Here is a 14,692-nt window from a genome sequence, read left to right on the forward strand (position 1 = left end):
AATTTGTGTTCAGTGTACTTTCTTACTTTTATCTATAAATAATAAGATATTTTTTTATTTATAATTAATTTTTTAATCTATGATTTTTCTTAGTCATTGACAATACATACTCTATAGATACAATATATACAATTGCTCAAACTCAGAATTTCGAGGAAAAAACAATATTCTATTAATCCAATTAGATCTTTTAATGAATTTTTGTTGTTGTTCTAATTATAATCTCACGTAATATATATTGTTTTTTATTGAATAAATTCACATTTAATTTTTAAATAATATTATTTAAATTTGAATTATCAAACAAGAATATATTATCAGAAACTATGGGTTCAAAAGAGTATTGAAAAGGTTTTCCCTGGTCAAGTGCTGTAAGCGGTCCACTCAACGGTTTCCTTTTTCTGCAACTGACTTTATCTCAAATTGTCATTTAAAGATGACAGAAAAATAAAACTCGGCATCTAATTCCACAATTAAAGTGTTTCAAAGTCCAAATATTTTAGCTAATCATAGTTGTAAATTGTACTCTATTTGTCCACACTCGAGACTATATATCTCTGTGTCGTCCGAAGGTCGAAGATCTTTGTCCCGTTCTTCCATGCTATTCAACCGTTAAAGAAAGAAACGAACAAAGATCTCTTGTTCAATTCCAGTTTCACTCAAATGTCTTACAATCTTTCTGTTTCTGATGATTCTTCCTTCAATCGTTGTGTTCCAGAAGTGGTTTCCACTGATACGATTGATTATCAGTCACTGTTTGATCTGCCTTTCTCTTCTTTCTGCGATTCATCGAGTGGTTATAATATTCAGGAAAACACAGTTGTTGAATCCGATTGTGCAGACCAAGTGTTTGCTGATTTGCTTCCTTCGCATCAGCTTGAAAATCTCAGTCTTTGTCAAACTACCCAGTTTCCGTCTCTGTGTTTTGGTTATAATACGGAGAATGGGTACGGGAATTTGGAAGTTAAAAACGAAGAATCTATAGTGGATTTCGATTCTGCTTACGCTGATGCTCATAACAATGGCGGGAAGTTCTTGCAAAGAAGCTTTAGTAGCAACAGTTTTGAAGGGAAGTCTAGTTTTTTATTCAGACCTTTTGAATCCCTCATGGAATCGCACAGTTTCCATGGCCAAGCCTTGAGCTTGCCGGAGAACAGCTTTTTCATTAGTCAGATGAGGAAGGTGTCGAGCACCGGCGATTTAGAGGTTTGTTTCATCTCTTTGATTTAGAAATTGCAACCATTAAAAATCACCAATCTCAATATTTTTTTCAGTAAAAGAAATAGGTGAATGGTTTTTACTGGCTGGGATCCTAGATAAATTAGGAATGAAAATAAGTCCGGTTGGGTTAAAAAAAGTTATCCACTCAAATCTTATTCAAAAATTAAAATTCACTCCTTGTATTCGACTTGACCTAAGTTTAGGATGATATTCATCCGACCTAAAGTCCTACATGATATTTTAGTTTAAAACTCTTATCCGTCGTCGTCTTACTCGACTTAAATATATACATATATATATATATATATATAATTTATTTTTATTAAGTCAAATAATGATCTAATTAAAAATAAATAAAATAGAAAGGAGGATTATTGTGATTATCTATAAATATAAAAAAAAATTATAATATTAGATCGAGTTGAGTTAGATTTTTCACTCTAAACTCAAACTCGAAAAGACTCAAACACATCTTAAAAAAAGACTCAACATCAACTCAAATTTTCAAAATAAAAAAATACAACATGATTAGTTCAGGTCGAAACCCATTAAATTTGAATAAAATGAACATCATATAAATAACATGATAAACATGATTTATAAAAAAATTCTCTAATATTCGACTCTAAATTTGTATAACTGCCCTGTCTTTTTTTTTAAAGAGTATGAGAAACGTTCATAACACCCAAAGGTCAATTTCGACCCCATCAACAATGGAAGACTCCATTAACTCATCAATGGAGGAATCGCCGTTTAAAGTGGGGCGTTACAACGCTGAAGAGAGACAAGAGAAGATCTTAAAGTACAAAGCAAAGCGAAGTCAAAGGAACTTCAACAAAACAATCAAGGTTTCTTAACTTTTTGTGTTTTGTTTAAATCAAAGGGATGAATTTCGTGAGATTTACTACATTTATTCATGTTCGAAATCATTGTTTTGTTGGTACAAGTATGCATGCCGGAAAACACTAGCCGACACCCGTCCACGAATCCGTGGCAGATTCGCACGGAACGATGAAACCATAGAGAGTCCCCAACCTACATGTTCAACTAGAGATGAAGGCGAAGATAACCTATGGGTACTTATTATATCGTCGAACAAACTATAACTGATTTAATATGTTATTCATCTAAATATATTGAAGAATTTGATCATTTTTTTAATGCACTGATTTTTGTAATGTAGGTGATGTTGCATGAGGTTGACGATGAAGAAATGGGTACTAGAGGAACTCTTATGAACAGTTTGGACAGCCAATTTCAGTTTCAATTTAAACATGGCTACTTCTAAGTGGATCATTTCCTTGCATAGTTTAGTTTTTCGAATCTATGTTACTTGGATTCGAATTTAAATGTTAGATATCAATATTAAATATAAATATTTTGAGTAAAATGAAGAATAAAATATATAAAATATAAGATTAAACAATGAAGTTTATGATTTTGGGGTCATAAATAAGGAGAAAAAAGAACAACAAAAAGAGGTAATGGAACAATTTAAGTGGTGGCTGCTGCTGTAATCATTAGCTTTGGAATCTTTGTAGCCTAATTTTATCAAATAATGATGTTTGATGTATTCATCAATGGACTCGTTCTTTTCAAGTATAAACCTAGCCATTAGAGAGACGAAATTCCACGGTGGAATCTTAGAGACAAGGCAAAACCTCTTCACTATTTGATTTTGCTACAAGTCTTGCTCAATGTTTTCTTTATCAAAAATTGTATTTAATTTGAATTATACGCCACCTCAAATTATATAAAATTAAGAATTTAACCATTGAAAGCATTTGAATCTAGGGTAAAGTACCAAATGGTCTCCGACTATAGGGCTCTGCATTGTTGAGTCTATGACTATTAAAAAGTTATAAAATGATCACTTAACTATTAGATGTTACTTTTTTTATCTTCTGACTATTAAAAATTATAAAATGGTCACCCGACTATTCATATGTTTCAAACTCATCCTTTTCGATTAAGAAATTGACGTCCGTATGAACGAGACGTTAACATGTTGACTTGGATATGATAAAATCATATTTTAACGATGTCTATTGATACCGCTGTTGGTTGTTGCTTTCAAATACTGGCTCAACGACATAATGTTTCAAGCAATGTCTCGACGATATAATGTAAACGGAAAATCAATCCATAAAATACAACTCAAATGGTTATGGGATCAAATTTTATCATATCTCAGTCAACAGGTTAATGTCTAACTTAAAGAGTCATTAATTTTTTAACGTAAAAGGATAAGTTTGGAATATATATAAATAGTTGATTGATCATTTTGTAACTTTTAATAGTAAGAGAACTCAACATAGTAGCGTCTTATAATCAAGGGACCATTTTGTAACTTTTAATAGTCGTAAGACTCAACAAAACAACACCCTATAACTGGGGCACCATTTGTATACTTTACCCTCGAATATATGGCTCTTTTAAGGAAGGTATGATATTTAATCACTACACCAAGCTAAACAATTGTTAAATTTCTATTCAAATTAATATTTAACTTAAATTGTGAATAGAATTGAACAGCAATTAGGATTATTTTTCACTTTCTTTGAAAATAAAAAAAATTATTTATTAATTTTTATAAAATTAAATTAATAAATTCTTTGCTTCGTTTGAGAATAAAATAACTATTTATTAATTTTTATAAATTTAATAGTTTAGTGACTAATAGTGTAATTTACCCCCTTTTTATAAATGATATATTTTAAATATTATATTAATATTCATTTGTGAACACGAATAACATAATTAATTGGGAGGTTGTCAGTTCATTAGTGCTAGTAATCAAATTACACTTTGAAAAAGTTCAAATAATATTATATTATGATCATGTCGAGCAACCGTACCTGTTGAATTGCATCTATTACTTTGAATATATAATATGAGCAAAGGAACAAAGATTAAAGGACCGTTGGTGAAAAATATATTCAAAATTACCAGACAGGGGCGGATAGAGGTTGCAAGCCCCTAAATGGGCAAATTTCCTTTTAAGTCCCTTTACATTTCAAGGTTTTAAAGTTAAAACAACAATAAAATTACATTTCAGCCTTTAAATGATAGATTTCAATTTAATCATAATAAAGAAAAAGTTGCATAATTTTAAGCTAAAACAATGATGGAATTATATGTTGACCTTTCAAAATTTTATAATTTAATTTTGGTCGCATGTAATTTTTTTTTTAGTTTCTCCCCTATTACTAGATCATATTATAATCTCTTTTATGATAATTTGACGGTTCATGCTTAAGATTTGTTGTTACTACTCCTACTAATGAGATTTTTGAAATTTGAACCTAATTTCTCGCCTTAAAGGTAAATATATATATATATATATATATATATATATCTGATTATTGTACTCAATATTGATAGATATCGTGTTTGAAATTTTATAAAATATTTAAGAATTAAACCACAAATAAAGGGATTTACTATTTTACCAACTTCAATCAAAATCAACACAACTTGTTGGGCAACTTGCAAACTTTACTTACTAAATTAACATTGAAAAATGAATTTACTAGTGATTGGTTACCACAAAGGGAAATCCCCCATTGGAATATGTTCAAACCTATATTAGCAGGCCTTTTTTAAGGGCTATATGCTTTGATTGTTATTAAAATTAATAATGGGGAACATTTGGTCTAAATGTTTTTATACCCTTTGTTGGTCAAAAAATATTTTACTACTTCCAAGCAATGAGTGACAATAATGATAATACCCAAGGCGAAATTATTACATTTATTTTTGTAAACACAATCATTTTTTTGGACATATCACATTTGCATTGATATATATTAAATTCTATTTCTACATATCTCTAGGGTTATTGTTTGATATATAATTAATGAAAAAATAATCCTTCTTAGGTCATAGATTACCTTCTATCTGGGAATCTAGTGAGAGAAGCTCCCCCTTCTCTCTAAAAATGTAGGCGTTTTTCAAAAATTTCATTCTCCTTCCCTTTTATTTCCTTTAGATGGCGAGTCAGGTGAGAAGATCTGTTGGGAAAAGTTGCATTACAGTGATAATTTTCAATATTCCAGAGTGTCTTCATCATCAAGGTCTTTGGTTATTGTTTGATAAATAAGTCGAGGTGGTCGACTCTTTCATTCCCATCAAAAGAAGCAAGGGAGGAAGCAGGTTCGGTTTTGTCCGCTTCTCTAGATTAGAGGACGCGAGGAGGGCTATCTTCTGTGCTGATAGATCTTGGATTCAAGGTAATAAGGTTAGAGTTTTCATGGCGAGATTTCAACCTCGTGATGTTTTCTGGAAGAGAAAGGTTACTGGTTCAAATTCAGCTATGGTCAAGAGTAGAGAGGAGGATGTCAAAGAATCTCCCATTATCGGTGTAGTTGACGAGGATAAACAAATTACTCTTAGAGATAGTTTGGTTGGTGCAGAAAATTTATAAAAATGAAAGAGTTAGCTGCTGTTATGCACAAGGAAGGCATTTTAGGCCCGAAAATTATGAGGTTAAGTGGTTTAGCAATTCTGATCATTTTTTAAGATGAAGATAGTAGAGACTTTGCTCTAAAAAATTAGATTGGAGCGTTGAATAAATGCTTTGATAAGGTGGAATTGTGGTCGGAAAATTTTCAGTGTAGTAGCCGATGGGCATGGTTATCGTGCAGAGGGATTCCACCTTTTGTGTGGAGCCATTCTACTTTCAGAAACATTGCAGGAAAATGGGGAACTCTTATCTCAATTGACGCAGGGACCTTAAATCCTGGCTCGTTTGATAGGGCCTTATTTCAGATCATTACGAACTGTAAAGTTCGAGTGGAAGAATCCTGTGTTTTGAAAGTCGGGGATCAGTCTTTTACAGTATTTGTTTCCGAGATTGAACCTTGCTTTAGCCCTGATTCCGTCTGGGAGGATTCGTCTGTATTAGAAACGGCAGTTGCTTCACCGCTACCCACGGAGGGGGACCTCGATGGTGTCTCGCCATTAAAGTCTTCCGAGTTGGCTGTATGTATTGGAACGTTTTCACGAGTTAATTATGATTCCACTAATATTAAGGAAGTTCAGCTAGAAAATCAAGCGTCTATTGATGGCACACATACTGGGGGCGGTATGTGTGGTTCAGGTGAGGTATGGGCTGTTAAAGCTGTGTCCCCGACAGTCAGTAATGGGGTAGTTGCGCATGGGACTGATATCAATTCTAAAAGGTTCTCGAAGACCAAGAAGGTGGATTTGGTTAGTGGGGCAGCTGTGCAGGAGCATGTCTATCAAAGTGGTGGTATTTTTCAAGCTTTGGAGAGTGTTAGTGGGGTACACGAGGAAGTGCTGGTTCAAAATAAGAGAGGGGCAGAAGAAGACAACAGGAAAAGGTGTGAACCTGCATGTGCTTTCTGAGGAATATTCTTTTCATTCCCCCATGTTGGATGGTCGTGTTTCTATGTTGGATGGGCGTCAGAAACAAAAAGCTATGGAGGAGAGGAAGGCAATTTTTAGTTCTCTCAGAAATTTTCAAGTCAAATTTGCGGCTCAAAATAGGAAGCCTCGTTAAAGTCGAAGTATGAGTCCTCAGAGGAAGGTTAAGGCAGTGGGTGTTTTGGAACTTTCAGGTGATTCATTTCTTTTATCTGTATGAAGTTGGTTTTTCGGATGGTTTCTGTCGACTAGTCGAGCAAGAAGAGGCATTAAGGTGGAAGCTGATTCTTGTACTCTGTTCGTGTGGAAGTTCAGGATTTTGTCTTTTATACGGATGCTGTTTCTGGTTATCTGTTCGTGCGGAAGTTCAGGATTTTGTTTTTGATTTTGTTTGCTATGGATTGAGTTAGCTGTGATATTCGGCTTCAGGCTTGTTTTGTGTTGGTTTCGGGCTATGTTCAGGTGTTAAGGCTGGTCAGCCATTTTTGTAACTGTTGTTGTAGCTTATAAGGTTTTAGCTGTGTTAGTGTTAGTGTTGTCGTGTAGGGTTTTCTCGGTTGTTTTTGGTTGTTTGCTTATGTTGGGGGTGGCGACCTGGTTGTATTCTTATGTTTTTTCTGGTTAATGAAATCTTAAGGCACTCTTTTCCTCCTTCCGCTGATTAAGGAGCTTTTTACAAGATCCTTTAATCAAGAATGAAGTTTTTAACGAGGCCTGCAATTCCTATAAAAAATAATCCTTCTTTGCTCTCTATTTCTTTTGGTCTCACCTTTTTGTAGTTCACTTAATTAAAAAATAAAACCCTAATGCATCTCCCAATCAAATAAGGGGTCATCAAATAAGAGGTCAAACATGTTTCCAAAGCTAGAGGATTAGTTTATGTTTTTTAACCTTTTTAGTGTTGTCAAATCCATGGCTTCAAATGATGATGGGTGTCATGATTTCAGTGAATGCAAAGCTAGCTTTTGATCATTTCTATTTCATATTGATTAATTTTGAGTGGAATAAATAAATAAATTTATATCTTATTCTTCGCTGAGTGATGATAATGGATGGTAGCAGTAATTTTCTCTAGTTAAAAGGCTGTAAAGTGCTGTTGATTTTCTTTTTAATTGAATAGTTGTTGAATTGGTCAAATGGTACAAAGGTAAATTATGGCAACTTAAACCTCATTCTTATGGTTAAACTATGATTTCGATCCTTCTAATTCTATATATATTTTAATTTGGTCTATATTGTAATAATATCATTGTTTTACGACATACTTTTATAATATCATTAGTTAGTCCAAATAATTAAAACCATTAAGAATCCATGCCGATTTGATGCATTTGAAGGGGTAGAAATATTATTCTTGTTAAGGAAAACACATTAACGTTTTAACTAAAACAATGATTAGTGACATTATAAAAATAGAATGATCAAATTATACGAGATTAAAGAACGAGGATTTTAACCATGGATTTAAGTACAGTAAAGGGATCAAAATCATAATTAGACCTCAACATATATAAAATCCAAAGCGATTAGACCTGTTTGTAGCCTGCACTCCCTTGTTGCAGAAGCTATTCTTTTCTTAAATCTACAATAAAGGTTCTTCAATAGTGCTAATTCATATAAAATACCTAAAGACAAATACCCTAAACCAATATAAGAAAAATAAAAAAGTTCAAGCAAAGCATTGTAAAGAGAAATTTCCAGGTGTCAACCTATTCAACAAAATGAAGAATTAATACATAAATATTATAAAGATTTGGTATATAAAAAGATATCACTATCCTATATATTGACGGTAAAAAAATGGACATCTCGACTTGTTGTTGTTACAATGCATGAACTATCAATATCTGTATGGAATTTTACTATTAGAGAAGTCGTTGATGGATAGAGTTGGTGGTCAAATTTGATGGAAAATCATATAGCAAAAGAGATTAAAAGGGAAATGCGATTCAAAGAACAAAATGGACATCTCGACTTGTTGTTGTTATAACGGAGAAAATTGGGACATGATAAAGAAAGGTGTTAAAAAAGCTTGACAGGGAAGAGAATCGAAGGCATCGGGTACTTCCGATCAAACATTCCATGGTCTACGTGAACGAGAGATGAGAAAGACAACTCATGTTAATGGGGATTTCAATTTATATTAAAAGGAATGAATTCAAATCATTAATTCATATATATTGAGGATAGCACTCAAACAACAAGATTCCGACCTCACTTTTGACCAACTCATTGTTGTAAGAATTATTCTCAAAATTAGCCCACTTTCTTTTATCATTTCATTGCTAAAGATATATACATATATATTATAATTAAATTATTTGATGAACAAATTATATAAAAATATAATCTATATAATCACATATATATTAACCCTAAATATAAATCTTAAACTCTGATATCTTGATTTCAAAACCCTAAACATCACTACCTAAACTCTAAATCCTAAAACCCTAAACTCTAAATATGACGATTGATATTAAAATAAACAAAATTGTTATATTTGTGTGACCCGGATGTTTTTTTTAAGGCATGAGATGATTAAAAAGAAACTAAGTTAAAATAAAGGTTAAAATGGGATCTGTGATGGCGGACGTGAATTTTTGTTTTGTTTTATTTTATTTTTGTTAAAATAAACATTTTTTTAATTTCTAAAAAAAATCTCATGGGAGAATTACCCCTTCAACTTTATTAGAAAATTAATCCAAAAGGCATATTTAGTTTCTTATGGGATGCTGAGAATAGAATCAAAGTGAGAGTTAAGTTGTCCCTCTTTAGACGTGCTTTTCGTCAGTCCAAGAAAAGGACTTTTGCAGGCGACATCCAAAGTTCCAAGTCCTTCAACAATTATTATACTATTTTTTTCTTTTCGCCTAATGCAAATATTATAATATTGTTTCCCCACAAATAGAATATCATAAGGAATAGTGGTATGATAATATATATCATCTGGACCATCCCCTTTTTCATTCACTAGCACTGCATAATGAACAACAGTTTATTTATTTTCATTGTATTGGAGACTTCAGAATGATTACTTCCTTTGAGTCATACTTGACTGCATATTAATATTTATTTTTTATTTATTTATGTTAAATTAATACTCATGCCTGACATATACTCATATCTTAATTAAAATAATATAGATACTGTTTAGTAAATCATCTATCGAATTAAAATATTAATTATTATTCGTGTCTTATTTTCGTATTTGACATATATCTTAAATATATATAATGATACAATTCTAAAAGTATTTTAAAAAATAGAAAAAATATCATATAGTATATCATTTTAATATTATAAATAATTTACTCTAAATATAATATTAAAAACAAATTTTTGGTAATAAACAAGTTTATTTAGAAGAAAGAATCTCAAAAAAAAAACCATTCGTGCTTGGTATCAAGTAGGGTACATGATTTTTTTCTTTGACTTGATGATGAAGCAACTTTTTATTTCTTTTTGATAAAAATAGAGATGTCGGCTTTTGCTTTCTTTGTATAGCCAATACAATAGAGTATATAAATCGGTCAATTTTGTATTTAATTAGATTGAATTTTAATACAGCTGATTTTTTTTTAAAAAAAAATTGTAAATCTAGATATAATTATTTTAAATTTAAAAATGTGAAGAAAATTATAAATAATTTAGATATTATATTTTAAAAAGTAAAAGTTGTGTAGTTTATAAAATTGTAATCAAATGGAGTAATTATGTTCCTTTGAAATGAAAGTGGAGTTTCATTATCTAATTATCACAAGGGGAATGTCCCTAAAAAAGTAGTCAAATGCTAAAGCCCCCTAGGTCTTTGGCATTGTTAATTAATAAACTAATTCCATATTGCAACATAGAAGAATCGATCTAATCGTAAATACTTTAAATTGTTACTAAATACTCATCAAATAAATTTTATTCGAAAAATAATTATAAATGTTACATTTATATTATATTAGAATATGCTCTCACTACATTTCGGCAAATTATATCAAATTTTTCAACTATTTGTGTGTGACTTGTGTTATAATTATTATTTTTATTATTATTATTAATGACATCCGATTTATTGATCAAATATTTTAGATTGGATTTTTGTAGAGGCTCATTATAGGGTGAGTTTCTTCATCCAGTTTGCTCTATTCCTGAACGTAAGAATTCAAACTCTTGACATTGCTTAAGGGATCTAGTAAGTAGTAATACACTATCTTACTAGACCAATTAGTTGTTAGTACTTGTGTAATTATTTAATTCTTAACTGTTGTAATATATGATAAAGATGACGAGTATAAAAGATCGTAAAGTAAAAAAGAGAAAACAAAAAATATCAAGATTTATAAAGAAAATTTTAATAGAAAAAATCACAGGTAGAAGACGAGAAATTTTAATGTGTCGAAAAAAATTGTAATAAAATTATAACCATGCATGATTTGAAGGCTAATCATCTCACCCCCAACTCCTAGCACATCAATCTTTCGGCCTCACGTATCCTTTTATTTATATATATAATTTATTCAATAAATTATATGAAAGAATATTCAAAACAAATTAAACAGAATTCAGATAATTATTTGATACATTAATCGTTTTCATAAATTTATAGTATCGTTTTTTAAATTGTACAGAACCAATTGGTCCATTCCTCTGGTAAAGAAGAAAGATTTCTGGGCTGCAGCCAGGCCGGACCAACGAACGCATCAGCATATAGACACTAAATCTTAACCAAGACTTGGGTTTGGAGTTCGGGTGAAGTTATATAATTAAGGGCTTAACTAAAAATCGGCCCGTTTATTATCCTACTTTGTCGTCAAAAAGACAGAATCGGGCCAACAAGCAGTCCGTTTCTTCTCTAGCAGTTGGCGCGTTGTTCGGCCATACAACGTTTCTTGTTATTTACTGTAAATTGTTTTCTGTTAGCTTTGCATTTTTGGTCTTCGTTTGTTGCCAAGACATTTGAAGTACAACACATGGAATTAAAGTAATTATATTTATAGTAACAAAAAAAGTAAATATATTTATATAAATTTTAATTTATATACCTTGTATATTAATTTTTATTTTAAAATAAATAAAAATGCCTAGAAAATAGGAAAGGAGAATGTGGGGTTAGGCGAAAGGGCCCACAGTTTGAGTCCTAAATCCGGAAGCGGGGCTTGAGAGTGCGATCCAGCTGAGCGGACTTCAAATCAAATTTCAACCTCATTCAATTTCCTTTTTTGTTAAAAAAAAATTCTTCTGATGTTCTTATTTATTCTTTTATGAATTATAGATAAAAATATATAAAATACAATTCTTTTATTTACTATGTTCTCATTTGCAGGTACACTAGATTTTTCTGGGTTTGTTCTCTTATATTCAATGAAAGATTCCTTTTTATAACGCAATGAAAATGCTCTGTAATTTGAGCAGAAATTTATAGTGTCAAAGACTGCTCTTTTAATGCCATCATTTTGACCCTTTTCAACTTTTTTCTCATCTAGTTTCCCGGAAAATGCAGCAAAGAGGATTTTTTGCTCTTTTTTAACTTTCTCACTGTTTTTGTTATTTAGAAATAATGGGATTTTTGTAATTTAACTGTATGGCCATTATTGATTTCTTGTTTCTGGAGCTAAATTTCATATGCTTACCTTATATGGTTAAATGGTTTTATTCATTTTAAACAATTTTATTTTGGTTTGGGATTCCATTTCCTTTTACAGCTAAAATTCTTTTAGCAACCAAACATGATTTTCCCCCCTTGGCTTTTGTTATGATACTAATACACTATTTAGCTTTTAAAAAGCGTTCATTTCGTTTTTTCAAGTGTTGCTGATTTAACATTTTGTCAGTTTTGATCATTTCAAGTTTCTTAACAATTAGGGTTTTTTTTAATAATTCAATTGTGTTTGTTTCAGTTGATATCAGCAAAAGCTTAATGATGAAATAGCGTCGTCTTCTTCTTCATTTTTCTAAGTTTTTGGGTTTCATTTATTGAAATCAATCAAAGTCCGTGAATCAGTCATTGGATTCTCCATAGCCAAAACTCGGCATTCAACTCATCCTTCAAACTATTCGTGTGAGTGACTCACTCTGTCTCTCGCTTTCAAGTCAATTACTGTTCATAAAAATCTATATTTCTATGCGTACTTTCTTCAAAGTTTGTTTTCTTTTTTTTTTACAGGCAAAAAGCCCCAGTAAATGTGATCGAGCTGACGAGTTATTGGTTTACATAGTCAACTTCTCTTCTGGGAATCTGGGAATTTGATTCAGAGAGTATCAAGTTAGCTTAATTTTAACAATTGAACTTCCTGAACAAAATGTTGCAGCAGCAGCAACAGCATCATGAACTGTGTTCCTCTCGGATTCTGTCGCCATTCCGGGAGGAAATCGGTGACGAAGAGCTTTCGGTTCTTCCGAGACACACGAAAGTTATCGTCACCGGAAACAATCGAACAAAGTCGGTATTGGTCGGTTTGCAAGGCATCGTCAAGAAGGCGGTCGGCCTTGGTGGTTGGCATTGGCTGGTATTCTCCTTAACCATTACATATTTGCATATATGATTGCTGTTTGTTTGTTTATAATTAACAGCTATCTTATACTGTTGAATTTATTATTGCAAGAATTTTCTCATATGGAAACCGGCCTATGTTAAGAGTATTATTGGTTTTAGCCACAAAACTCATTATAATCAACTATTCATGACTGAATTTGATCACGCAAGCAGCTGCTTTAAGCATTACTTCCCTTGGTGAATAACCATTGGTTATAACACTTTTGATGTCTTCGTTGTTAAACAACTTCGTTCAATTTATGTGGTGCAGAATTTGTAGCTCTAACTTTTGGTTAGCTTTTCTTTTGATGTGTTCGTTCTAGAAACATTTTATAGCGACGAGTATTACTTGAATGGCTTTGTTTGTTGAAGAATTGTATCGACTGACACTGGTTCTTGTTTTCAAAGGTTTTAAAGAATGGGGTTGAAGTAAAGCTACAAAGGAATGCATTGAGTGTGCTGGAACACCCTACAGGGGACGAAGTAGATGATGATCATGATTTTGATAACTCAAGCAGTGGCTCGGACATCGGTGAGAACAAGAGAAATATTCTTGACTAAAATTATTCATGTACCTTTCAACATCGGGATCGAATCTTTTTCTTTTTTCGCTTTGAACAGCTAGTAGCATTGAGTTCCACAGGCCTGCTAAACCAAGAGTTCGACATACAAAACCATGGGATCCATCTGCATCCTTGAAAGAAACCAATAGTAGCAGTTACAGAGATGTTCAATCCATTATTCGTGCACCTCAATCGGTTAGTATAGTTCTTTGCAGTGTGCATCTAAAGCCTTTTTCGTCTCACACCATGCACTGACCTAATCCCTTTTCATATCATGTGTTTCTTGATTCTGAAGGTAAATTTGGCAAGACTCGACACCGACTCCTTGAGAAAATATTGCAGGCACTTCAAACTCGTAGTCACCGTGAACTTTGACCGCAATGAATTTTCCTCGACCGAAAAAATGACATTTATCTAATTCAAGGGGTTCGGTTTTGATTTGTAGGGTAGCATCGATGCTTATTCACCAAGGGAAGTAATGCTTAACACTGTGCAGCAGCATTTTATGTCACAGGTAAATTCCATCTCTGGGAGCAAATATGTATAAACACGCCACGTTAAAGCGCCCTTCGTCTGAATCTAAACATCCTTTATTCGATACAGCCACCTCTCAACGACGTACAGGTGGTCTTGGAATTCATCACCGCCGCCAAGAGACTGAAAATCGATGACTCACATAGTGAGCAACATTGTAGTTAATACATATTCTAGATCGTATTCTAACATCGGATTATATCCAACTAAAAGACTCATAGGGAGGAGTAGTCGATCAACCAACCGGATGTCGTCCCCGGATTCTAACATTGTAATATAGGGCTTGTGGCCTTTGTTAGTGTACTAGTATATCTACCATTCCAGTAGTGCACATATGTGTATATGTTCGAACTGATGGATTCTTTAATATGCCCTGTGAATTTTCTCCTAAAACGTGACCGCTTGAATGGCAGTTACAACTAACAAAGCTGAGAATTATAACTTGCGCATCCAAGCAAAT

The 14,692-nt window shown here is 32.3% G+C and overlaps 2 protein-coding genes across 2 annotated transcripts; both read left to right on the plus strand.

The window, feature by feature from the left end:
• The first annotated feature begins 450 nt into the window (after nt 1-450).
• LOC120202607 (zinc finger protein CONSTANS-LIKE 7-like) lies at nt 451-2,532 on the plus strand. Its single transcript, XM_039203017.1, has 4 exons — nt 451-1,206; nt 1,884-2,069; nt 2,169-2,297; nt 2,405-2,532. Exons 1-4 carry the CDS (start codon nt 664-666, stop codon nt 2,507-2,509), a joined length of 963 nt encoding a protein of 320 aa, XP_039058948.1. The 5' UTR covers nt 451-663; the 3' UTR covers nt 2,510-2,532.
• A 9,879-nt stretch (nt 2,533-12,411) lies between these two features.
• On the plus strand, nt 12,412-14,610 carry LOC120202608. Its single transcript, XM_039203018.1, has 7 exons — nt 12,412-12,661; nt 12,767-13,109; nt 13,544-13,667; nt 13,757-13,893; nt 13,994-14,053; nt 14,144-14,212; nt 14,302-14,610. Exons 2-7 carry the CDS (start codon nt 12,903-12,905, stop codon nt 14,395-14,397), a joined length of 693 nt encoding a protein of 230 aa, XP_039058949.1. The 5' UTR covers nt 12,412-12,661; nt 12,767-12,902; the 3' UTR covers nt 14,398-14,610.
• Nucleotides 14,611-14,692: the final 82 nt, after the last annotated feature.

This window comes from Hibiscus syriacus, unplaced genomic scaffold (genome assembly GCF_006381635.1).
Source record: "Hibiscus syriacus cultivar Baekdansim isolate YM2019G1 unplaced genomic scaffold, ASM638163v2 tig00008957_pilon, whole genome shotgun sequence".
NCBI classification, from domain to species: Eukaryota; Viridiplantae; Streptophyta; class Magnoliopsida; order Malvales; family Malvaceae; genus Hibiscus; species Hibiscus syriacus.

Bases quoted from the DNA above. Each gene is read 5' to 3' on its own strand.
- LOC120202607 (XM_039203017.1), top strand. From the start codon at position 664: ATGTCTTACAATCTTTCTGTTTCTGATGATTCTTCCTTCAATCGTTGT. The intron at 1,207-1,883 runs GTTTGTTTCATC...TTTTTTTTAAAG, and splicing joins CGAGCACCGGCGATTTAGAG to AGTATGAGAAACGTTCATAA. The intron at 2,070-2,168 runs GTTTCTTAACTT...TGTTGGTACAAG, and splicing joins ACTTCAACAAAACAATCAAG to TATGCATGCCGGAAAACACT.
- LOC120202608 (XM_039203018.1), top strand. From the start codon at position 12,903: ATGTTGCAGCAGCAGCAACAGCATCATGAACTGTGTTCCTCTCGGATT. The intron at 13,110-13,543 runs GTATTCTCCTTA...TTGTTTTCAAAG, and splicing joins TTGGTGGTTGGCATTGGCTG to GTTTTAAAGAATGGGGTTGA. The intron at 13,894-13,993 runs GTTAGTATAGTT...TTGATTCTGAAG, and splicing joins TTATTCGTGCACCTCAATCG to GTAAATTTGGCAAGACTCGA.